At 47.2% G+C, this 24,673-nt stretch overlaps 2 protein-coding genes across 22 annotated transcripts in view; both read right to left on the reverse strand.

Annotated features, from left to right (window-relative positions):
- The window catches only part of LOC310833965 (zona pellucida sperm-binding protein 3-like), a 28,330-nt gene extending 12,514 nt beyond the window's left edge, over positions 1-15,816 (reverse strand). For 2 of the 6 annotated variants that reach the window (XR_014559020.1, XM_083717193.1), the window contains exons 1-9: positions 15,249-15,814; positions 13,199-13,395; positions 11,447-11,562; positions 9,703-9,800; positions 8,038-8,218; positions 7,186-7,294; positions 6,639-6,730; positions 4,991-5,085; positions 4,749-4,883 (exon numbers count right to left, since the gene is read on the reverse strand). Coding sequence is in view for 4 of the 6 variants with exons in the window: in XM_083717193.1 (XP_083573319.1) it covers positions 4,749-4,883; positions 4,991-5,085; positions 6,639-6,730; positions 7,186-7,294; positions 8,038-8,218; positions 9,703-9,800; positions 11,447-11,562; positions 13,199-13,395; positions 15,249-15,321 (1,096 nt within the window). In the remaining 2 variants the exon portion in view is untranslated. Of the gene's footprint in view, positions 1-4,748; positions 4,884-4,990; positions 5,086-6,638; positions 6,731-7,185; positions 7,295-8,037; positions 8,219-9,702; positions 9,801-11,446; positions 11,563-12,617; positions 12,697-13,198; positions 13,396-14,296; positions 14,846-15,248 lie in introns of those variants that run through there. The other 4 variants (XR_014559021.1, XM_083717194.1, XM_083717195.1 and 1 more) reach the window with 4 other exon arrangements.
- Positions 15,817-17,993: 2,177 nt separating this feature from the next.
- The window catches only part of GAL3ST1 (galactose-3-O-sulfotransferase 1), a 36,684-nt gene continuing 30,004 nt past the window's right edge, over positions 17,994-24,673 (reverse strand). For all 16 annotated transcript variants that reach the window (XM_083717416.1, XM_083717425.1, XM_083717420.1 and 13 more), the window contains one exon: positions 17,994-23,083. In XM_083717416.1, coding sequence (XP_083573542.1) covers positions 21,940-23,083 — 1,144 coding nt within the window. In that variant the 3' untranslated portion in view covers positions 17,994-21,939. The remainder of the gene's footprint in view (positions 23,084-24,673) is intronic.

Below are 24,673 nucleotides of genomic sequence, written 5' to 3' on the forward strand. Positions count from 1 at the left end.
TACGCTGAAGGTAAAAGGGATGCAGGTGGCGCTGTAGGTTAAACCACAGAGCCTAGGACTTGCCGATCAGAAGGTTGGCGGTTCGAATCCTACAACGGGGTTAGCTCCAGTTGCTTGGTCCCTGCTCCTGCCAACCTAGCAGTTTGAAAGCACGTCAAAGTGCAAGTAGATAAATAGGTACCACTCCGGCGGGAAGGTAAACGGTGTTTACGTGCGCTGCTCTGGTTTGCCAGAAGCAGCTTAGTCATGCTGGCCACATGACCCGGAAGCTGTACGCCGGCTCCCTCAGCCAATAAAGCGAGATGAGCACCGCAACTCCAGAGTCGGCCACGACTGGACCTAATGGTCAGGGGTCCCTTTACCTTAATAACCCACTCTGGGACCTTATGGCGAAGCAAGGGTAAAAAAATCTAATATATTATCGTGGTTTTGGGAAGGGGATCAGTCTGGATGAAGCTCCAAACCCCAATTTTTGGTGTCCAGTACCCAGTGAAGGCTGGAATCTAGCAGAGGAAATTCCTGAACTAGTCAGACACATTTTTTTAAAAAAATTGTTTTTATTTGATTTTACAAATGTAAATTTGTAACAATACCGAATATTTATGTGTATATATTTCTCTGAATCTCAAGACTCCCCCCCCCCCTCATCCCCTCCATGGATCCTATTGTCAACATTTTCAACTGCAAATTACAGTCATACCTTGGGTTGAATGCGCTTCGGGTTGAGCGCGTTCGAGTTGCACTCCGCGGCAACCTGGAAGTAACAGAGCGTTACTTTTGGGTTTCGCCGCTTGCGCATGCGCAGACGCTCAAAATGACGTCATGCACACGCACAGAAGCAGCAAAAAGCGACGTTTGCATGTGTAGACATGCCGTCGCTAGTTACGTTTGCTTCTAGATGTGAACGGGGCACCGGAACGGATCCCATTCGTATCTAGAGGTACCACTGTATTTCGTAAGCTCTATTTTATATCTGTCCATAGTGTTTGTTACATTACAAGTGAAATTAAAATCCTGCCTATGTTTTCGTCTGCTTGCAGTGGTCTCCTAAATTATAATCCCCCCCCCTTCTTTCTTGAAGTTTTTGTCTTCTTGGTTTCTGAGCTTTCGGGTCAGTTTTGCCATTTCGGCGTAGTTTAACAGCTTAGTTTGCCATTCCTCTTTGGTAGGGACTCTTCCTTCCATCTCTGGGCTAGTAGCATCCGTGCTGCTGTTGTCACTTACAAAAAAAGTCTTTTCTGCTCCTTTGGGATGTCAGTACCTTAGTCAGACACATTTCTTTGTAAGGCAATGACTTTATTGGTTGGTATCCATCTGTCTCTGGAGACAAGGGTGTGCCAGTTAAGTACCTCCATCAACATCCCAAAATAAGGAGCCAGGTTACAGAAGCTAAAACCAAGTGATGGGGCCCTCCAGGCAAATGGATGGGCCTTCACACCCCTAAGAGGACAAAAGCCAGAGGATTGTATAGGAGATGAGCTGGAAGCAGGTTGGGAGTTGGAGGCCAAGACACACTTGCTCTGTGCTGGATACAAAGCTGAGACTAATGGAGAAGGAAGTTATTTCGGGGTGCAATGCTGCAAGCCCCTCCGTCTTATGCTCAGGTTGCATATACAGTGGTACCTCGGGTTACATACACTTCAGGTTACAGACGCTTCAGGTTACAGACTCTGCTAACCCAGAAATAGTGCTTCAGGTTAAGAACTTTGCTTCAGGATGAGAACAGAAATCATGCTCCAGCGGCATACCGGCAGCAGGAGGCCCCCTTAGCTAAAGTGGTGCTTCAGGTTAAGAACAGTTTCAGGTTAAGTACGGACCTCCGGAATGAATTAAGTACTTAACTGTATGTGTAAACAAAACCATACAGTCATACCTCGTGTTGAAGTTGCTTCAGGCTGAGTGTTTTCAGGTTGCGCTCCGTGGCGACCCAGAAGTTAACGGAATGCGTTACTTCCGGGTTTCGCTGCTCACGCATATGGTCAAAATGACATCACGCGCATGCGCAGAAGCGGCAAATCACGGCCCACGCATGTGCAGACGCGGGTTGCGTTCGCTTCAGGATGCGAATGAGGCTCCGGAACAGATCCTGTTCGTTTCCAGAGACAATATAGTCTCCGCTGACCTTCATTCAAAGGAAACCAAACCCTGGGAAAGTTATAGTTCACTCCAGCGGAGATCCCTCCATGGGCCAGATTGTGCACACACCAGTGATTTCCGGTGTCTGTGTCTGCACAGACGCGATTTCCAGCGCCGCAGAAGCATGCTGGGACTTGCCGAGTGAGCGGCTCGGTCTGTGGGCAGCTCGTGGGCCAGTTAAACGAGCTCGTGGGCCACTTGTGGCCCATGGGCCTTAGGTTGCTGACCCCTGCCCTAGATTCTCCGACTGCTCAGAGATTGGGATAATGATAAGAAATAAATAAATACCTTGTCTCTAATGTACACGTGCAAATGTTTAGTGCCACATGCATGAGTCTCAGGCTTAGGGAGTCTTCGGGGGGCCCCGATAAAATATTTGAGAGGGCTGCGCCCCCCCAAATCAATGAGCATTGCCATTCCAATGGTGTGTAAGATGTATTAGCAACATTAAGTAACACCTACCTGCATTGTATATTTAATCAAATGCAAGTATTTGTTATTTAAACTTTAAAAGAGAATGTATTTTGTAGTTTTTATAGAAGGGGAAAGGAAACTAAAGGGTCCAACGACCAGGTCTCTCCCAGTATAATCTAATTCTCACATTTCTGCTCCTTAGTTTCACAGTCCCCACCCAAGCCAATATTAACCTTTAAATCACCATTGCTTCTGATTTTTCAGTCTTACTGAACTCTGTTTAGCTGCTCAGGTGCTGATGAGAGCCTTGGAAAACTCAAGAATTGAAATCGAGGAAGAATATCTGAAGTGTCAGCTGGATCAGGCCCAAGATATGGCAACCCTAGTGTTGACCCAAAAGAGAAAGAACTGCTTCTCACTCTTAAATCATCTCTAGATCTTCTGGATTAGAGAAGGGCTCTAAAACCAGCAATGGTTCATTGCCTCCATATTGACAAGTTTTTCTTTTTCTTTAAAGCGCTGGGTACATTAAGACACCACCGTCCTGTGTAACTAAGCAAGGTTCATTTTTTAATCAAGCATATTCTACACTGGCATTAATGCTGCCACAGTTGTGCTCAGCATTCAACAGCGCCCGAGTCATCAGGTCCCCGACCTCCCTGCGGTGTAGACAGAGTCTCTTCTGATAACCGTTGTAGAAGCAGAAGCCCAGAGACAGGACAGCCAGCACAGCCAGCTCCAGGAGAAGGGCACCCACAGCAGGCGGCATTACATTTTGTTTTCCACCTGCCGAGAGAGAGAGAGAAAGAACTTGGGAGTCTGCCTTATAGGGAGTCAGAGCATTGGTCCATCTAGCTCAGCACTTCCACCGACCGGCAGCAATGCTCCAGGCTTTCAGAGAGGGCATTTTTTATTTACGTAATACTACCTAGAAATGCTAGGATTGAACCATTTGCAAGAAAGGCAGATGCTCTGTTGCCAAGTTACAGCCCTTACCATCACCACCCCTCCTAGCATTTCTGGCATGCTTTCAGCTGTTCAAAAACACCCAATTTATTTAGTGGTAAATGGCTGCCAGATCACTTCTGGGCCCAATTCAATTAACCTTCACGTAAACTGGTCCCAAGCCACTGAGGGCTCTACACACTGTTGTAAGAATTTTAAGGTCTCAAATATAGAATAAATATTCAGAAATGCACACACATCTAAATATATGAACCATGTGTCTGAAATAGTACGGGAGAGCAATCCTGAAGCCATTTTGACTCTCCCAGTGACCTCAAATATTCCTCTGCAGTAAGGGAGGTAAATGGGGAAAGCCTTCCCATTGTCTTTTCCCTTACCAATCCTGTCTTAAGGGCATTATTTGTGTATGAATAGGGTGAGCCTGTGGCCTGGATTCAGGAACTCAAGTAGTAACCATCATGAAAGAATGGCCAGGCTGCCCAGGTAATGCAATCAGTGATCATTATCAGGTATTCTGGCCGGCAGGATTTCTGCTGGAGACTACCTCCTTCTGTGATGTATGTATGATGTTTTAGGAGGGTGGGTCTTGGGCTACAGAGTGGGCAATTTCAAAAGTCTATACAGTGGTGTCCTCCTTTGAGCTGTACAGTGGTACCTCAGGTTACATACACTTCAGGTTACATACGCTTCAGGTTACATACGCTTCAGGTTACAGACTCTGCTAACCCAGAAATAGTACCTCGGGTTAAGAACTTTGCTTCAGGATAAGAACAGAAATTGTGCTCCGGCAGCAGCAGGAGGCCCCATTAGCTAAAGTGGTGCTTCAGGTTAAGAGCGGACCTCCGGAACGAATTAAGTACTTAACCTGAGGTACCACTGTATAAGGGCTTGCACACCATTGTTCAGGGTTCCTCCTCCCTCCTGCGTGTGGTGAGTGGGGACCCTGTTGCAACAGTTAATAAAGATCAGGCTTACTAGCTGCTTTGCTTCTCAATATTCTCTGGTTGGCTTCTTACTTTCTCCTACCAATTAGGGAACCCACTTAAGGACTCTATATAGGCTCTGGAATACCCCATAAAGGAAAGGGAACAGTTTTTCTTATAACACAAACAGAGAGAGAGAGAGAGAGAGAGAGAGAGAGAGAGAGAGAGAGAGCGAGAGAGAGAGAGAGAGAGAGAGAGAAGACCACCTTGGTTTTGGCCCAGTGCATATCGTTGGATGACTTACCTTACCTTTGCGACTCCTCCTGACAGCAAGAGAGCCGTTTGCATCCAGCTCTCCGTGGTCTCCATTTTGAGCCAGTTTCTGAATTGTGAAATGAGTCACCACCACGTTCGATTGCCGTGGACGGGCTTCCATAGACAGACCTGAAGAGAAACGACGGATGCAGATTTTGGTATGACCAGCTCAATCGCTGCCCTGTCCATTTCCAGGGATGCGTTAAACAAACAAAATTAAAAAGGTGTAGAGATACCTTCCAGATCTCTCTGGTGGCGAGACCCAGTCGCTCCACACGTCGAGTCACAGCAGCTGCACACAGAACTGGATGGATCATCTAGGAGCTCCCATCTGTGGAGAGACGAAAAGCCGTCAACTTTTGAATTCAAGGGCTCATTGACACTTGCTTTTGTGCCGCCTTTATAGGCACAGCTGAGGGCTTTCCAGGTCTGTGACTAAGCAGGTTCTTTTTATTCCACCACTTTCATCCGGGAAAACCTGCATTTTACTGGTGAATTGACACAGGCAGCGGTTGAGTTTTCTGCTGCTTGCCGTTTGCTCCAATTCAGCAGGGAAAAAATGTGGGTTTTCCCAGAGAAAGCAATGGGATGAGAAATGAAGAAGAAAAAGAAAAGGACTTGGAAAGTCCAGAAAACATGGAGCAAAGGAAAGTGTGGATGAGGCTTGCAAAAGTCACAGACCTCAGAGTATCCACACGCATGCGGGATTTATTCTTTCGCCAGGCATTAGGATGAAAGGAAACTGATTTAGTCTTGCTTACAGGCTCTGACTGCAAGCCTCATGTCTCTGGGAAGTTCCTTCTGATGCAGCGTCTGCTTACATCAGAGGCTGGGGAACCCCAGGCCTCTGCCTGCCCCAGAGGGCATTCCTTTCACTGGCCCTGATCCACACCCTCTTAAAGGGGCTGTGGCAATATGTCCCCGGAATGGCAATGTGTCCCTGGAACTGTGATCCTGACTCTTGCTTGCCTGGGATACAGAGGGGGAACTGTGTGAAGAAACCTCTTTTGAATGGCTTGGAATGACAGCATCCATTCCAAAAAGGAGTTGCTCCACCCACTTTTGCCTCTGGCCCCACCTACCACTTGCCTTTCTCCTCACCCCTCAGAAGGCTGCATATGAAGGAATGAGGTCACTGGTATGAATAAGGTCCCCCGGCCACTGGCTCATAGGGGATGACCTACCAGCGATGTACCAAATTGGGTTTCCACAGCAACTGCTGATTTTGCATTGAACCCTCCCTCCCTAGCACAGCAGGGCCTGACGAAGAGACCACTCTTCTCTAGAAACAGGCTCTTTGTCGGCTTGTTATTTTGGAGCAAGCTGTAGACGCCCATGGAACGTTTTTTAAATTTGAAGTTGAAATTGAGGGCCTGCCCATTGTGTGTGTGTGTGCGCCCGCGCAGACACACATAGTCCAACATCCCTGGAACAACATACCCTCCAACATTTCTCCAATGAAAATAGGGACATCCCATTCCGTAATGATAATTTTACTATTTATACCCCACGCATCTTCCTGGGTTGCCCCAGCCAGTCTGGTAAACTTCCAACATATATAAAAGCATCATAAACATTAAGGAAACTTCCCTATACAGGATTGCCTTCAGACAGCTCAGGGGGGCGGATAACTCCATAACCTCCAGCATTTCTCCAGTGAATATAGGGATATACTAAGGAAGAGCGGGACATCCCGAAATCAAATCAGAAACCGGGACAGCTTCTCTAAATCACGGATGTCCCTGGAAAATAGGGACACTTGGAGGGTCTGGAACGAGCCTCTCAGTATTGGTCTTACTCAACACCCACTACCCAAAAGACTCACCATTCACAGATCCCTTCGGCAAAAACCTCTAACGAACAACCATTCCCCACATTCCTTACTTGTTCGTATCTCTGTGAAACGAGCAGGCCTTCCTCATGTGGTCAGCGGGTACAGCTGGGTCCCAGACTAAAACTTGGCAGTGAAGGTAAACCTGCAAGAGGAATAGATTTGCTCCTGGGACAGTCATACATGACCATGCTTAACTATTATTTGTTGCTGCAGAGGTGGGCAACCAAGATGCTCAAGAGAGGCTTCCTCAACCCCAGCCTTCCAATTGTTTTTGGCCAAGCTATCCACATCTCCAAATAAGAGCTGGGAATGCCGGATGCTCAAAACCCTGCAGAGCCACTGCCAGTCAGCTTAATGAGCCAACGGCGTGACTCAGAATAAGGTGGCTTCTTGGGCGTGATGCAAAAGTACAGAATGTAGTACTGGGAGCGGAGTTCTGCCTCCATTCAAACATGTTCCTAGCCCTGAGGCTACACAAAGCATGCATTAATGAGTCAACAACTGCCTGCTGAACAGCAGATGAGAGGTATCACTGCAAAATTGGAGGTTACTTCAGGAAATACTGGCGCAAGGCCTATTAAGAGTTCAGTTACTTACATCAGTATCTATCTCAACGAATTCAAAGGCTTGCAGAGAAAGATGGAGCACTTCTGGAGTCTGTCTAGGGAGGAACCGGGAATTTGCAACCCTGCTGTCAACAAGGCACCTGCCCAAACCCCAACAAGAAATATATGTTTTAAAAAGCACATCTCATTCAGAGGACAAAATGCATCCAAAGTTGTTTTTTTAGCAGATGCTACACAATTGTCTCTCGCAGTGGCGTAGCTTGGGTTGTCAGCACCCGGGGCAAGGCAAGTAATTTGTGCCCCCTAACCCGTGGATTTTAGCAGGGGCAGAGAGCTGTGAGTGCGAGCGCGCCCCCCCATGTTGCGCCCGGTGCGGCCAGCCCCCCTGCACCCCCCACGCTACACCACTGGTCTCTCGGTGCAAAAATCCAGGTGACACTGGCAGCTTTAAACAAAAAAAATAACCTGGCACTTAAGTTTATTATGGATTGATGACATTAATATCCCATGTTTTCTCCAGGGGTGGCAGGCAGAGGCGCCCCCCCCCTTGCATTTCATCCTCAAAACAACCAAGTGAGGTAGCTTATTTTATTTTTTTTCAAAAAAATTTTTTTATTAGTTTTCCAAATTTATAACAAACAAATCCACAAACATAAAAAGAAAACGTCAAAAAACAAACAAACAAACAAACAAACAAACAAACAAACATTTATCTTGACTGTAATAATTCCCCTTTTGTTAACATTGTTGGGTGACTTCGATTCCCCCTGGCTGAGTTTCCATATAAATCATTGTAGCAGTTTTCCAAGACTATTTGGTAAGCTTGGTAAGGCTGTTCCCCTCCCATCCACAGAACTCAAAACCCCCCACAGTGCAGACTCACCCATGGTTTGCAATGACGACGTAACTCTGGGGCGATGTGCTCAGGTCTGGAGTTGTGGCAGCCACACACTCGTCCACAAAAACCTGCAAAGGCTGGTGGAAGGAACGCTGTACAGCAAACTGAATGTGGATCTGAGAGCCCAGGGGGAAGACGCTGGAGGATGAGGGAGCGCTGAAGTCCGCTGTAAAGACAGAAGAGGCAGCACTTTTAGGAGCAACGAGTGGAAACAGTTTCCTACATTCTCTTGGGGGAACCCTCTGAGGGTGGGCACAGGCCAGGGGTGGGCAGAGCAAGGTGGAACAAAGGGCAAGATTCTTTCTACAGCTGCCTATATTTCCCCAGATGCAACTCAGAGGGTGGCATTCAACTGCTCATGAGCAGACCCACTGGAATTAATGGACATCATGAAGGCCCAATCTGCATGATACATTTATAGCACTCTTATTACACGTCCTACGGGACCGCCTCTCCTGGCATGTCCCACGGAGGACCTTACGGTCTTCAAACAAAAACATATTGGAGGTCCTGGGCCACAGGGAGGTTAGGCTGGCCTCAACCAGAGCCAGGCCTTTTTCGGCTGTGGCTCCAATCTGGTGGAACACTCTGTTACAAAAGACTAAGGGCCCTGCGGGACTTGACATCTTTCCGCAGGGCCTGCAAGACAGAGCTGTTCCACCAGGCTTTTGGCCAGGGCACAGCCTGACCCCCTCCTTTGGTAATCCTCACATAACTCTAGCCCAATGGTTGCCATTAATTTGATTTGAACTGATTTTATAATGAATTGATTTTACAATGCTGTATTATTTTTCTGTTGTTAGCCACACAGAGTCTGGCTTCGGCTGGGGAGGGTGGGATATAAATTTATTATTATTATTATTATTATTATTATTATTATTATTATTTTCTTACTCTGTAACCACAAGGCAGAAACTTGAAGGATCCCTCCACTATTATTATTATTATTATTATTATTATTATTATTATTATTATTATTATTATTTATTATTACATTGCATTTAGGCAGAGACTGGCCCAGGGTCACCCAGTGAGACTCACGGCCAGTGAGGATTCACAGCCTGGTCTCTCAGGTCCTGGTCAGGCACTCTAACCAGACTCCAATATTGCACCACACCGACTCTTCACTTTAAAAGGCAATGGTTTCCTCCAGAGAATCTTGGGAGCTGTAGTTTGTTAAAGGTGTCAAGCATAATTTGAAGACTCCTGTTTCCCTCCCAAAGCTACAATTCTCAGGCTTGTTGAACAATCATCTTCTCTTCCCAGGGAACTCTTGGAAACTGTAGTTCGGGGATGGAAATGAAGGTGCTTCTTAACTCTCAGCATGCTGAACTACAGTTCCCTGAACGCTCTGGGAGAAGCCACAGCTGTTTAAAGTGGGACGATACTGCTCTAAATGTATATAATACAGAGGGGATCTAAGTTTGATCTGTTAATTTCAGTGTGCCTGCTCCAAGTAAAATTTAACCAGATGCCTCCCAGAGAATCTTATACGTCTCCATCCAGCAACCAGGCAGAAGTATCACAGTTCGATCACACATGCTACTGGAATTAGGAGGCTGTGCCTATCATTGGCTCCACCCATCAATGCATCTAGCTCCGCCTACTGTGAGCCTCCCCACCCCCACCCAACTGGATCCTGTTGCCTACCATTCATTAAAGTGCCGGTGAACATTAGCCCACTGGAAGCAGAAAGATGGCCGGTGACCGTTGTCACTTGTGGAGGAGGAGTCGTCAAGCGCCCTGCGCTGGAAGAGAAGAGAGTCAGTCTCTCCTTGTGAGTGTCACAGCGAGCCACCTCACTGTGGACTAGGGGAGTGAAGTGACAAGATGTGCGCTGTGCATTCACCACTTCGAAGTTCCAACTCACAGTGCAGCTGGGCTAATTTTCATTACATTGGAGAGAGCGTGGGAACCTTACAATTCACTTGCATATTTAAATTAAACATTAGGAAGAACTTTCTGAGGTTAAGAACTGTTCAAACAGTGGACTGGAACTACAGTGGTACCTCGGGTTACAGACACTTCAGGTTACATACACTTCAGGTTACAAACTCCGCTAACCCAGAAATATTACCTCGGGTTAAGAACTTTGCTTCAAGATGAGAACAGAAATCGTGCAGCAGCGGCGCAGTGGCAGGAGACCCCATTAGCTAAAGTGGTGCTTCAGGTTAAGAACACACCTCCAGAACGAATTAAGTTCTTAACCTGAAGTACCACTGTACCTCAGAAGCTGGTGGACTCTCTTGGAAGTTTTAAAACAGGCAGGATGGCCTTCTGTCAGGGATTCTTTAGCTGCGATTCCTGCATTGCAGGGGACCCTGACAACTCTACCATTCTGAGAAATCTTCCAAACATGCTGCAACTCACCCTTCCCCGTCCTGGCGCCCTCCAATCCCAGCTAATTGTGTATAAGATGGCAGCCTCAAGTCACTGAGGTCCAGCTCTGAGGGCCTTCTGGCGGTTCCCTCCCTGCAAGAAGCGAGGTTACAGGCAACCAGGCAGAGGGCCTTCTTGGTGGTGGTGCCCGCCCTGTGGAACGCCCTCCCATCAGATGTCAAGGAAATAACTATATGACATTTAGAAGACATCTGAAGGCAGCCCTGTATCGGGAAGTTTTTAATGACTGATTTTTTAAATGTATTTTTAATCTTTGGTTGGAAGCCGCCCAGAGTGGCTTGGGAAACACAGCCAGATGGGCAGGGTAGAAATAAAGGTAAAGGTAAAGGGACCCCTGACCATTAGGTCCAGTCGTGACCGACTCTGGGGCTGCGGCGCTCATCTCGCTTTATTGGCCGGGTCATGTGGCCAGCATGACTAAGCCGCTTCTGGCGAACCAGAGCAGCGCACGGAAACGCTGTTTACCTTCCCGCCGCAGCGGTACCTATTTATCTACTTGCACTTTGACGTGCTTTCGAACTGCTAGGTTGGCAGGAGCAGGGACCGAGCAATGGGAGCTCACTCCGTTGTGGGGATTCAAACCGCCGACCTTCTGATTGGCAAGTCCTAGGCTCTGTGGTTTAACCCACTGCGCCACCCGTTATTATTAATTATTATTATTATTAATTTGCCCCCCCCTCCTGCTCCAAGGAAGTAACCTGCATGCTTTTATGAACTACTATATGAGAAAAATTTTTTTAATCAATATGCTGCCTTAAGAATGCTGCGTTATACCAACAGGAAGCTTTCCTGGTAGCTTTTGCAGATATCAGACTGTACGTATATTCTTAGCAGATTTCTGCTGCAAAAGGAAAAAAAAACTTTACAGGAACCTTCCTCCCGCAGCTGAACTCTTAACAGAGATGTGTTTGGATTCACAACTTCAGCTCCACTTCTGACATCCATCCTCTTCACCCCAAATTGCCTTCCCCATGTCCACACATGCAGTGCTTACTCATATTCGGTGCAGTTAATCCTCTCCATGAAAGGGCTCCTGCTGTAGAGATCGGACCGGGTGGATGGCGGCCTGTAGACCAGGCTACTAGAATACTCTACCATTGCACCACAGATCTGCAATAATAAAAAACTGAGACATTAGCATCTGAATTCTGGATGCTCAGCCAAAGCCCACATTCACACCATACGTTGAAAGCAGCATCATACCGCGTTAAGCAGTCATGGCTTCCCCTAAAAATTCTGGGAGCTGTAGTTCATGAAGGGTGCCAGGAGTTGCTAAGAGACCCCACTTCCCCCCAAATTCCCCTCTCAGAGCTACAATAGCTAGAATGGCTTAACGCTCAACCTCTCTTCCCAGGGAACTCTGGGAATTGTAGTTCTGCGAGGGGGAATAGGGGGTGTCTTCACAACTCCCAGCACCCTTAATAAACTACAGCTCCCAAAATGCTTTAGGGAAAGGCATGACTATTTAAAGTGGAAATGTGGTGCTTAAATGTATGGCGTGAAGGAGAAGTCAAAATTTATGACTTTGCATCTAGATATATAAATTTATTTTAATGCAGCCCATTTTGTATTTTTAATTTTTATGTATGCAATTGTTTTAAATTGTTTAATATAGGTTATTGTAGTACAAATCAATGCCTCATGGAAAGTAATTCAAAGATGAAATAAATGATAATTCCCTGTTTAGTGACGTTTGTAATGTTTGATGTCTTATGGTGCTTTTAATATTCTACCGGGAGCCGCCCAGAGTGGCTGGGGAAACCCAGCCAGATGGGTGGGGAACAAATAATAAATTATTTATTATTGTTGTTGTTCTTATACAACAATAGGCATATGCAAAGTTTATTACTCAAATGTTCACCCTTCGAGCCCCCCCCCCCCATTTCCTCTTTTTGGCAATAGACGACAGGCTTTTACTATGGAAGTAATATACAATGGTACCTTGGGTTACATATGCTTCAGGTTACAGACTCTGCTAACCCAGAAATAGTACCTCAGGTTAAGAACTTTGCTTCAGGATGAGAACAAAAATTGTGTGGTGGCGGCACGGCAGCAGTGGGAGGCCCCATTAGCTAAAATGGTGCTTTGGGTTAAGAACAGTTTCAGGTTAAGAACGGACCTCCGGAACGAATTAAGTACTTAACCCGAGGTACCACTGTGCCTACCTTGAAATGGGAGCCCGCTTCAGTTCCTGAGACACAGAGAAGCTTCAGGGCATTTCTCTTCAAACCTCAATGAGGAACTCAATGGAGGCTGGTCCATTAGGACAAAGGGGGCATTGCTCCACCCAGTGGCGTAGCGTGGGTTGTCAGCACCCGGGGCAAGGCAAGTAATTTGCACCCCCTAACCCGTGGATTTGCGCCCCCTAACCCTAACCCCCAGATGTTGCGCCCGGTGCGGCCGCCCCCCCTGCACCCCCCATGCTACGCCACTGGCTCCACCAACCTCAGTCTGTCCTCAGCCAGCTCCCACCAGCCTGCCTTCTTACTCACAGCTAGTCCCAGAGGCTGACTTGGAGTTCCCCTTCCGCCTCCTTATTCTCAGTGTTGCCTTTTTAGAATTCACGAGGGAAAAGGAGGAGCAGCACAAAACAAGAAGTTGTTAACTCATTCTGACATTGGCTTTGGTGCCACCTACTGTTGGGCTCCCTACCTTCCGCCCTACAAGCAACATTCTTCAGCCGCCTCCTGAGTGACTGGCAAGTCACCACAGCAGCCTGCAAAATCCTGGCCCCTCAGAAACTCACCAGCCGTGCAAAGCCACATTCCTTAAAGTGGTACTGGAAGTGGAAGAAGCCCTGCCGGTTGTCCTCAAAGGAAGGGGAGCAGCGGCCGAGGTGCAGATATTGGGGTTCCAGCCTGAGACCTGTGTCCCAAGGGTGCATCTTGACCACTAGATGGATGCTGGTCCTGTTGCATTTATAGGGCATGGAAGGTGCAGGTACTGCAGTGGGAGGGAGAAGAGTCAGAGCAGACAGATACATAAAAGGCTTGTAATCACAGGCTTGTTGTAGGAAGGACCTGGGCCTCTACCCTGCTACTCTTTTTTTCCAAATTTTTTTATTGATTTCCCAAAAAAACAAACAAACAAAAATCTCAACTGTATTTTTTTTTATATTTTTATTCAAAATTTCAAAAATACAATTTTTTTTACAAAAACCAAGAAAATATAACAACAAAATAGAAAAAAGAACAAAAAACATAGATAACAAAGAAAAATACAAATCCAAATTACATCCTTTCATTATCTTGTTTCTTGGACCTCCTCACACCTCCCTTTTTGTATTCTAACTTCATTCATTATTTCAGCAAATTCTTCCCATACTCAATGGGAGTATTAAACTGTATTTAAACCAATCTTAGTAACATTGTTAAGTGACTTCCTCAAATCCCCCTAGTTGAATTTCAGTGTATATCATTTTAACAGTTTTCCAAAACCAATTTTCTCATAAAATTAACTTAATCACTTACCATCTTTCTTTCTTTCTATTCTAACTTTAAACAGATTAATCTCTAACATTACATATTTAAATCCTAAGCCTATCTGGTATTTGCAAGCTTTTCCAATTAAATTATCTTAACATATATAGTCTTTGAATTTCACTCTACGCCGCTACTCTTAACCACAGTTCCCTGTTGCATCAGTGCTAATCACAGTGAAGGCTGATGAGATTCCTCCTCCTAATTGCTGGAAACAGCCTCAGACCCTGGTTTCAAGCCTTGGTGAAGAGAAGAGGCAAGGAACCTTTTTCAGAACGAGGGCCACATTCCCTTGTAGATACCCTTCTGGGGGCCACATGCCAGTGGTGGGCAAAAGTGAGCAGGCCAATGGATGCGGATGTTACCTTTGTGCAATAATTTAATTTCTACACACACTTGCATACCCGCCTCTGGGCAAGCAAGGGGCATTACTGGTGTTCAAGGACACATTCCAGCAGCGCAATAACCACTCAAGGAGGGTACAAAGCAGAGTCAGCGAAGGGGTGTGGCCTGACGAGACTTCCAAGGGCCAGATAGAGAGGCTTGGAGAGCCAGATCTGGCCCCCGAGTCTAAGGTTCCTCTCATCTGGTTAAGGCTAGCAGGAGAAATTTGAGCCAGAGAATAAATAAAGCACACAATCCCATAGGGCTCCTTATTTTGTAATGTGCACCCCGCCCCAAAAAATGTGGATGTTGCTTTTTAAATACAGTGGTACCTCAGGTTACATACACTTCAGGTTACAGACTCCGCTAACCCAGAAATAGTGCTTCAGGTTAAGAACTTTGCTTCAGGATGAGAACAGAAATCGTGCAGCGGCGGCAGTGGGAGGCCCCATTAGCTAAAGTGGTGCTAAGAACGGGTTAAGAACAGTTTCAGGTTAAGTATGGACCTCTGGAATGAATTAAGTACTTAACCCGAGGTACCACTGTATTGGTTTATAGATTTTAGGAAGGCTGCCCTGTGTACTTTTGTAGATAGGGTATAAATGCAATAATAATGCCATAACGATATTTTGAAATGCAGGGTCTAGATGCAAGGGTAGGAGAGGGGCACTTCTGGGTTCAAGTGCCTTCTCAGCCCACATTGGCCACTGGAGGGCCTCAGCCCTATTGTTTTCAACATAAGCCTCCCTCAGAGGCTTGTAGAGTGCAGAGTAAGAAGAAATACCCGTGGTCACCCCCTCAAGCCTCAAAACCCACAGCAAAGGAGATGCAAGCCCAGCAGCCCTTCCCAATGCAAGGAGAGAAATGCAATTTGCGGGAGAAAATTGCAAGGAGAGAAATGCAATTTGCGGGAGAAAAGATGATGCAACTTACCACTCTGAGCAGCAGCAGAAGCAACCACCAAACTCCAGGCAAATACCACCAAGCTCCTCTTCTGCAACCGCATATTGACGCTCTCGGCTTCCAGTTCAGAAAGAAGGTAGACAGACACCAGCCCTTCAGCTTACTCTGAAGCTCCTGTTTATACCTGCTCCCACCTTCTGGGGGCGGCTTGAGCTACTTTCCCAGGGCCCAGGTGCTGAGGATTCCTTTTGATCAGCCTCCTTCTCCATCAGGAAGGGAGCAACCTTCCCCAGAGGTAATCGCTGAAGACACTGGTGATAAAAGGGCATCTGAGCTCTTCTGTTGGCTGAGTGTTTGTGTGTGCAAAAGCTGGATGCCACCCCCATCAAACGGTTAGTCTATGTGCACATTACAGGCTTAAAATGCAGCCAACTTTTTCCAATTCAGATTTAAGTGGGTTTGGGGAGGAATGCATCAAAATGTAGCACATTTCATTTAAAACAACAAAACACATCTAGGATTGATGTGGATTGTGGTTAATCGTGTGGACATACCATTTCCCAAACCGGTGGAGGGAGCACACCAGATGTGAAATGTTGTTTCCCCCTCCACAATCACTTTTCTTATTGCAAACAGCCCGTTTTGGGTCTGTTCTGCTAGAAAAGCACTGTTGAGTTTTATCACCATGTACCTGCTTTAAGGGGAGGGACGCAGGTGGCGCTGTGGGTTAAAGCCTCAGCGCCTAGGACTTGCCGATTGAAAGGTTGGCGGTTCGAATCCCTGCGGCAGGGTGCGCTCCCGCTGCTCGGTCCCAGCGCCTGCCAACCTAGCAGTTCGAAAGCACCTCCGGGTGCAAGTAGATAAATAGGGACCGCTTACCAGCGGGAAGGTAAACGGTGTTTCCGTGTGCGGCTCTGGCTCGCCAGAGCAGCGATGTCACGCTGGCCACGTGACCCGGAAGTGTCTCCGGACAGCGCTGGCCCCTGGCCTCTTAAGTGAGATGGGCGCACAACCCCAGAGTCTGTCAAGACTGGCCCGTATGGGCAGGGGTACCTTTACCGTTACCTTTTTACCTGCTTTAAGGGGGCTGGGCTGGGAACATGTATCTACCCAAAGGGGTGAGAGAGATGCAACCTGTTAAAGGGAAGGATGACCCAATGGTTACAGCAATGGCATTATCTGTTTTATTTATTATAAACTTCCTTGTCCACTCTTCAGCATAAGGTCCCAATGTAATATATACAGTTATTACAAAAGGAGATAAAACTATTGCAATGATAAAAGCAAGTAAAACTGGGCAATATACTTTCAGCCCATACAGAGCTGTGCAGAATCACCAGCTTTTTCCACCAGCCACTTTAACTGTGTCTTTAGCAATAGTCTGATGTGCAGATGTTAGCAGCTGATTACACTTATCTCCGTGTGGGTCATCTAACAATATTCACAGCACAACAGCAGCATTAAAGGCACAGAGCAAACTCCGTGCTCTTCCCCCCCCCCCCGCCTGGTCAGTTGGCAACTCTAGCAGTGGTGAAAGGCTGGTTTGAATTTCTGGGTGGTGTACAAAACACCCCCGTAAGCTATCAGCTTGGAGAAGCTTCACTCCCAGATAGATTATTGTGTTCTCAAGGAAAACTGAGGGGTTGTGTAGGTGCCAGAGGCCCAGACCTGTGTAAAAGCCTTGCTCTTTAATTCTGCATGTGTGGTAAGTAGCAAGGAACCTGCAGTTACTCTCTGAGGAGAGAAAGGCCCTCTACATGTGCTCAGAGGTGCTTTTAATTCTCATTTCATACTTAACTGCAAATGTATGCAAATACAGGCCTTTATACAGATCAGGAGTCGTGGCGGAGGACTCAGCTGGTCAACACATTTTATGTACCACTGAGTTCAGCAGACTTTGCATCCTAATAAAGCCACCATTGTAAGTGCACTAACTTGAGAGTAAGCTGCCTGGAACACAGCAGGAATGACTTCTGGGTGGAAAGGCTTGCGATCATAACCTGGTACCTCAGGTTAAGTACTTAATAAATATATGAATGGGGTGGATCCACTCTCCCCATTGATCCACCCCCTTGGCCCAGCGGTCTCTGCTCATCCTCCTCTGCCTCCCAGTGCAATGCAATTTGGTGCCTGAGGCAGAAAATTCAAATGGACCTCCCCTAAGCAACTGGGGTTGCTTCTCAACAAATTGTTTATCGAGCGTTCAATCTGATTTACTTGCAAAAAGTTTGCAGCAAGACTATGTTGGCTAGTTATGAAACATTTGTTTTGATTTGTGCATGGGGAGGTTAGACAATGGTACACCAAGCAAATATTGTCCTGCACTTTGCAGTGCCTTTCCCCATTGCCTTCCTTATCACAACACATTCGTTTTGATGGGTGGGGCGAAGAGACAGGTTGATTGTGGAAGAGCACCAATTCAACATCAGTTGTGCACCCTGAAATCGCCAGTATGTGATTGAATCCCACCCCCCAAATCGCAAATGCCTGGAAGTGTCCTGATACTCATGGGACACAGTTGTCCGTTGGGAGGTTCTCCTGTGATGATGCTCCGGAAACACTGCTCTGTAATTCCTTCGCTAGCTGGTATCACATAGGCTGCCTCATACCGAGTCGGTTCATTGGTCCATCCTGCTCAGTATTGTCTACACTGACTGGCAGCAGCTCTCCAAGGTTTCAGACAGGACCGCTGAGCCATGGTCCTTCGCCACACCCACACCCAACCCACCCCAGCTCACGCCACCACTACAAGTGGGGGGAAAGGAATCAAGAGTCTGAACAGCTCAAAGACCTTTGTATTATAAACAGCCTTACATTATAATTATTTTACAAAATTATAGTGATTTTTAAAATTTCTCATCTTTACAAGTGGAGAACATTAGACATCTATACTGAGTTAATGGTGTGTGTTTGTAGGCATATATACACAGAGAGAGCGAGAGAGAGAGCTGTGATGGAACAGACAGGAAGTGATGCTGTTCTGAACTATTGTTATCAGTCACAGTAGGACCAGCAGTAGCCAACAGGGTGCCCTTGAGTTACTGGTCTACAACTCCCATCATCCCTAACGGTTGCTGGCTGCAGGTGCTGGTAGCAGCTGAAGTTCAATGGCTTCTGGAGGGCCCCATCTTGGCTGTCCCTGAAGTCATACATGGGGCAAAGGGGGGAGCCCCAAAAGGATCTCCCTCACCGTACCCTTCTGAGTACACTCCCCACATTTTGGTTGCCTTTTAGCACCACCCAGTTCCTAAGCAACTCCTTTGTGGTGGAAATACTCACTTGTGCACATTTAAAGCACATGACTTCTCCCAAAGAATTCTGGGAACTGGACGTTGTTAAGGGTGCTGGGAACTGCGAAGGGTAATCTACAGCTCCCAGAATTCTTTGGGGGAAGCCATGTGCTTTAAATGTATGGTGTGTTGGCAGACGCCTCTCCTGGGTTTTGTTTTTTTGTTTCAGTGAGAAGCAGCAACTGGGAAGCCTCCTCCCTCCCACCATTCCTCTCTCGCATTCTGAGTAGAGCCCTCCCTGTAAGCACACTAGTCCTCATCAGATCCCGTTGCTTGTCAGGGCTGACACCTCCTCTTTGAGGAGAGAAACTCCAGGACCCTCCAACCAGCGAGGACATTAGCTCTGGCAGGGACGGCAGAAGTTTGGAGGAAGACAACAAGCGACATTCTGCATCCTGTGGACCAACCCCACAGAGATGTATGGAAAATGGCTCTGCTGGGTGATGAAGATGATGACAAGGGTCACATCCACACATCATACATTGAAATCACAGCGCTTTCTCAAAAGAATCCTGGAAACGGTAGTTTGTTCAGGGGGCTGGGAATAATGGCTCTGTTATAGGTAAACTATGGTCCCCAAGATTCTTTGAGGGAAGCCGTGTGCTTGCAATGTGTGGTGTGTACACAGCCGGAGTCCCAGGCCTCCATAATCGCAGAAAGAGGTACATCGGCACAGATTGGGTTTGTCTAGGTAGTGTTCCAGGGTGGAGAATTCAACCTGAGTTGATGAGGAGCACTCAGTCTGAAATGACTCAGCTCCCAAGGACCTTTAACTGACACTGTAAACACACCATACATTTAAAGCACAAGAATCATGGGAACTGTAGTTTGTTAAGGGCGCTGGGAATTGTAGCTCTATAGGGGAGAAACTACTTCTTTGCAGGAAGCCATGTGCTTTAAATGTTGAACGTGCTTTGTATGTATGGCGTGCAGTCCTGAGGTCTTCCAGCTATACGTCAAGAGGGTCTATAGTTTTATGTTCCCCAAGAGCCTTTGCTCACGTGAGGCTGAGGGTTTAGGGCGACGTGGCACTTTTTGGTTGGTCACCTTCGCACCATACATTTAAAGCGTTATGATACTATTTTAAACAGGCATGGCTTCACCCAAAGAATTCTAGGAGTTGATAGGAGACCCCCTATTCCCAATTCCAGAGCCACAGTTCTCAGCATGGTTTAACAATAAATCGTTCTTCAAAGAGAGCTCTGGAAATTGTAGTTTTGCAAGGAGGAATAGGGGTCTCCTAACAGGGCCTGCAACAAACTACAGCTGCCAGAATTACCTGGGGAAAGCCATGACTGTTTAAAGTAGTAGCATAGCACTTTAAATGTATGGTGGGAATGTGGCCTTTTTCTTTGTTGCTTACTGTGGTTTGAGTGTCTTGGGTTGGCGATGGCAGCGGATGGAGAGCATTTCAACCCTCATGCCATTTGCTCAGCTACATACTTAGTGGTGCCTTCTGTCCTAACAGCCCCATTGCTGAAGCTGCTTTAAAAAAAACAATACAACCCACCCACAACCCACTTCTTGCTAACTGCTAAGCAATTTTTTAAAAGTGTTTTTATGAGCAAAAGAGAGGCAGCATAAGCAGATGAAACCAACCACACACACACACACAGAGAGACAGAGAGAGAGAGAGAGAGAGAGAGAGAGAGAGAGAGAGAGAGATATGGCAAGAACAGCCTTTGCTGGCAAACCCGAGTCCCAGTTTTACTGGGCATTTTATTGTATACCTCCAAAGCAGCTATTTGTAAGCACCAGAATGTGATTAAAAGAGGGATCTGCTAAGGACATGGCTGATCTTTCCCCACCTATAGAGGATTAAGAAAGTCGAAGGTGCCCTTGATGGTTCTCCTAGAACTAAAAGGAAAGGAAGTGTGTCAATTCTGGCATCAATGTACTCTGTACAGCAGCCTTTGCCTACCCTGGGCCCTCCTGATGTTCTTTCTGCACTACAACTCCCATCAGCTCCAGTCAGTGGTTGCCGTCTGGGGCTGATGGGAGCTGTGGTGCCAAACCTCTGGAGGGCCCCAGGTGGGCAAAGGCTGCTGTCCAGTCTATCGCTGCCAGGTGAGTCAGTGCAATCCACAGTTTCTTGTTGCCTCTCACGCATTGTGGCTTGCGCAATCCTGAAACAGAGGCAGATTTCAGTGCACAAAGGAACACACTCGATCATCCCCCCCCCCCCCCGGAGCAAAAGACACTGGGCTGTTTCAGTCTTAGGAGTGCACTGCCAACAACACGCAGGGGCGAAACGCCACCTTTGTGTTGGAGCTTAACTTGCGTGTGCAATTAACATACACAAACACACACACTCATTCACAGTTAATCTGTTCGCAGTAATGTTTCAGTCCCCCGCATGGACAATATCTACACTACACATGCATAGCAGTTGGCTATTGATTTAACTGCTGAGGGTGACCACCCTGGGAGCTCTCCTACAGTGAGGATGCTAACCAGGGTCTCTGCCTCCCTCTCACAGAATTACAGTGCCCTGGATTCTCAGGGGAATTACTATTTAACGTGGGGTTAGCCAACGTGGTGCCCTCCAGATGTTGTTGGGTTCCATCGTCTCCCATCAGAATTTCCCTATCAGCCCAACTACATCTGGAGGCAAGGTGTTGGCTACCCCTGATTTAACTAGTTTTAAGTCCATGGTATAGATATGTCCATAGACAGACGTCCACTATTTGCGTCTTCGCGCACATGTTCAGAAACGTGCTGCCCATCCAGCACATCCTTTGTCCATCCCTGCAGATGTGAGCAAATTACACGTGCGTTGACTTCCCTTCTTTAGAAAGGAGCATCTGTCAATACATGCAAACGCATACATGTGCGAATAGCCACACAAGCACAAACAAGCAGCCACTTCCCCCAAGTTTCTCCCAACCAGGAGGACACAGGAAGCAGGGTGGTGGCAGCTCATCCATCACTGTTCACAGCAGTTTGAAACGAGAGTCAAGAGGAAGAAAATCAGAGCTCTAAAGAGTTAGCAAAATGCTGTAAATTGGCAGAGGTGTCCTGATGCCGTTGTCTGCGGCTGCTTGCTCTGCTCTCAGCTGAAACAGTGGGGCCGGCTCAAGTGTTTGGACTCTGCATGGCACCCAGGGGTGGTGGGGGCCCATCTACTTCAGCCCTTGCCTGTGCCGCAACATCCCCCTCCTGGCACAGCCTGGGCCCAAATGGATGATTTGATAGTGCCTTCCCTTGGCCTTGGCCATTCCTCTCCTTTTAACCGCTCAAGCTTGCTGTCCCTTTTCATTCTGAGGCTAGTTCAGGCATTGGCTGGTCGCAAGCAGGAGCCATATCTGACCAGCTAAGGTAAAGTAGAAGTGTGGGTAGGGGGGCGGATGGTTGGGAGGACCAAAATGAAAGCACCTGGTTGTTCTCTTGGACGGGGCACGTTTGTCAGGAACAGGGACTTTGCGGCCCTCCTACCACTTGAGGAACTCGCGCACCCAGCTCCACAGCTTGGTGACCCAGATGTTGGCCCCCAGGTCCGTCAGGTACTGGATCTCAGGGGTTAGCATCTTGCGGCAGAGCTTCCGGTGCTTCTTGTTGATCCTCTTTTTCAGATTGTAGCCCAGGATGGTCTTTTTGCCAAATGGCTGCCACGGTTGCATGCTGGATTCCTGGATGGCGCTGGCGTCCACCGGGCGGCCCCCATCAATGCAGATGTTCTTCATCTTCTCATTCTCTTCCTGAAGCCTGGCCACGTCCCTGGCCATCCTCTCACGCCCATAGGCTTCCACCTTGCGCCAAAAGGTAGCGTTGAAGTACTGGTAGAGTTTGGCGTCTATGAGATTCCAGGCCGTGGCCTTCTGGTAGAGCTCATCCGTCAGCCTGGAGACGCTGGAATCATTCCGGGCGTTGAGCTTGAAGTAGATGATGTCTTCCAGCTCCCAGCAGAGTAAGTCCTTCAGAAGCACCAATGACTCATCAAAGTACTCTACCAGCATGACCAGGTGGAAACGCTCGTCCACTTCACGGATGTACTGTTCAACTAGAGGGCTGTTGGCATTCATGCTACTGTCATAGCCCAAGTCGAAGAAGAGGAGATTCTGGAGGTAATGTGCACCAAATCCATTGGGATCATAGTAACGCCAAGGGTCCTGCAGGAATTTGGCCAGCTTATCGTCCTCTGACAACTTCCAGGTCATGGGAATGAGGCGCCCAAAATAGTGGAAGGAGGACTCAAAGAGGTAGGCGGGGTCCCGCAGCACGGTGACAAAGATGGTGTCGGCTGGTAGCAGCTTGCGCACTTCCTCATAATGGAAGCGCATGTGGTTGCAGATGATGTTGAAGCACATGCCAGGCTGGTAGTCCTGCACTTGACTCCGCTCAAAGAAGGAGGGGTAGTAGAAGTCGTTGCGTCCGCTGGGAAAGGCGAACTTCAGACGGTGCTTCTCCCCAAAGCGGAAGAGGATATTGATTATGGTGCTGCTGGCTGTCTTGTGGGTCTTCAGGAACATGATGTCCAGCTTGGGATGACACTTCTGTGGACTGTGGCTACCGTTGGCCAAAGCCAGCAGCCGAGCCTGGGAAGGGTAGGAAGAGCACGAGTAGGGGATTGGGACCCTAAGGGGAAAGCAAGGTAGACAATGAGGATCTCTCCAGGAATGCATAAGGAGCTCTCTCACTATTTTCCTTGACTGCGCTATGCTTGGCAAAGGTCCTAGACCTTCCTCTAGCTTCCAGTTTCCACTGGACATTCATTTTCAGGAGTTGAATATGGTTTGCTACAGGAGGTAACTGATTGCCAATGTGTTCTGGGCCAAATTCAAGATGCTCTTAATAGTATTTAAATCCCTAAATGACCTAGACCACAAATATATGAAAGACCATCTCCATCACTACAAGATCTTTGTGTGTTAAGATCTGCAGAGATAGTTCTGCCACCCTCCAAAGTGCAGAGAATGGTGGCCCAGGAGAGGACTTTTTCTGTGGTAGTCCCTGAACTGTGAAGCTCCCTCCCTACAGAGGTGCATCTGGTATCTTCATCAAACAGTTTTCACCATATGCTCAAGATACACCTCTTTACCATGACCACTGATACCTGAAATATATTATTTTAAGTTTGTGGGGGGCAAGACTCCCCTAAAATCTCTGGATTAAGTAAAGAGGTTAGAATTTAAGCAAACCCCTAATTCCTGGCTTTAGTAAATGTTGGAATTTAATCAGTGGATTTAACATTGAACCTTTCTGAGACCTGAAGGTGTAGGCAGTATTTTTTTTTTTTTATAAATAACAACAACAACAATTCAACAGTGTAAAAATGCAGGCTGGACTTGTTTTCCTGACCAGGGAAAGGCCTGGGGATGGGCAATTATGGAGCAAAGGCCGAGCCATTAACCCATAAAGAAAGTCATCAACAAGGCAGGAGACCTTGAGCTCTGGGTATTTAGCAAAAGTCAATCATAGAGTTGGAAGGGAGAAGTTTCCAGGGTTACAGTGAGTGAAGATATACCATATAATGAAGGAGGGGTTCCTCCTTCAGTTGTGTGTTGGTGGGCAGAGATGAAAGGGGTTTAGGATTTCCAAGTGGATGACTTAACCAAACACAGGAAAAAGTGCCATTTTGACAAGCAGTTTGGCAAAGAGAGGAAGTGGGAGCTGAGTTCTATGTGAGCTGGCTGTGACAAAGAGACACAGAGAACATGGCTGATTTCTCTGCTTGCAAACCCAACTCTGCTATGCCTATGAGAGACGTATAGGGGCCCTTTTGGGGTACTATTGCTCTGAACCCCTCCATAGTAGGCTCAGGTTGTATATATGTGTAAATAAACCATATATCATAAAAACACTACAGACTCCACTGTGCCTCCTTATTCTAAAAGGAAACACAGATCCTAGTAAGTGTGCCTGCTACCCCTAGAATCTCTGAGCATTTTCTTAACTGTAGTTTGCTAAGAAATGGGAGGTGCAGAGGACCTTGGTGGGCAGCGAGGGGTGACCGAGGGTGCTTTGAGGCTACAGACGCCACACTGGAGATTCCAGAGGGACATATTCACCAGTGGCAGAGTGGACTGTACCAGTACAGTGCTTTCCAACATTAACCTTCCCACACACAAAACCCCAATTCCTTGAAAATAGAAAGCTAGCATATCAAGGATAACATTTCTTGCCCAGACCCCACATGCGTCAAGTTTTCTACTTGCAGGGAATTTT

This window comes from Podarcis gaigeae (genome assembly GCF_964106915.1).
Source record: "Podarcis gaigeae genome assembly, chromosome: 16".
NCBI lineage: Eukaryota > Metazoa > Chordata > Lepidosauria > Squamata > Lacertidae > Podarcis > Podarcis gaigeae.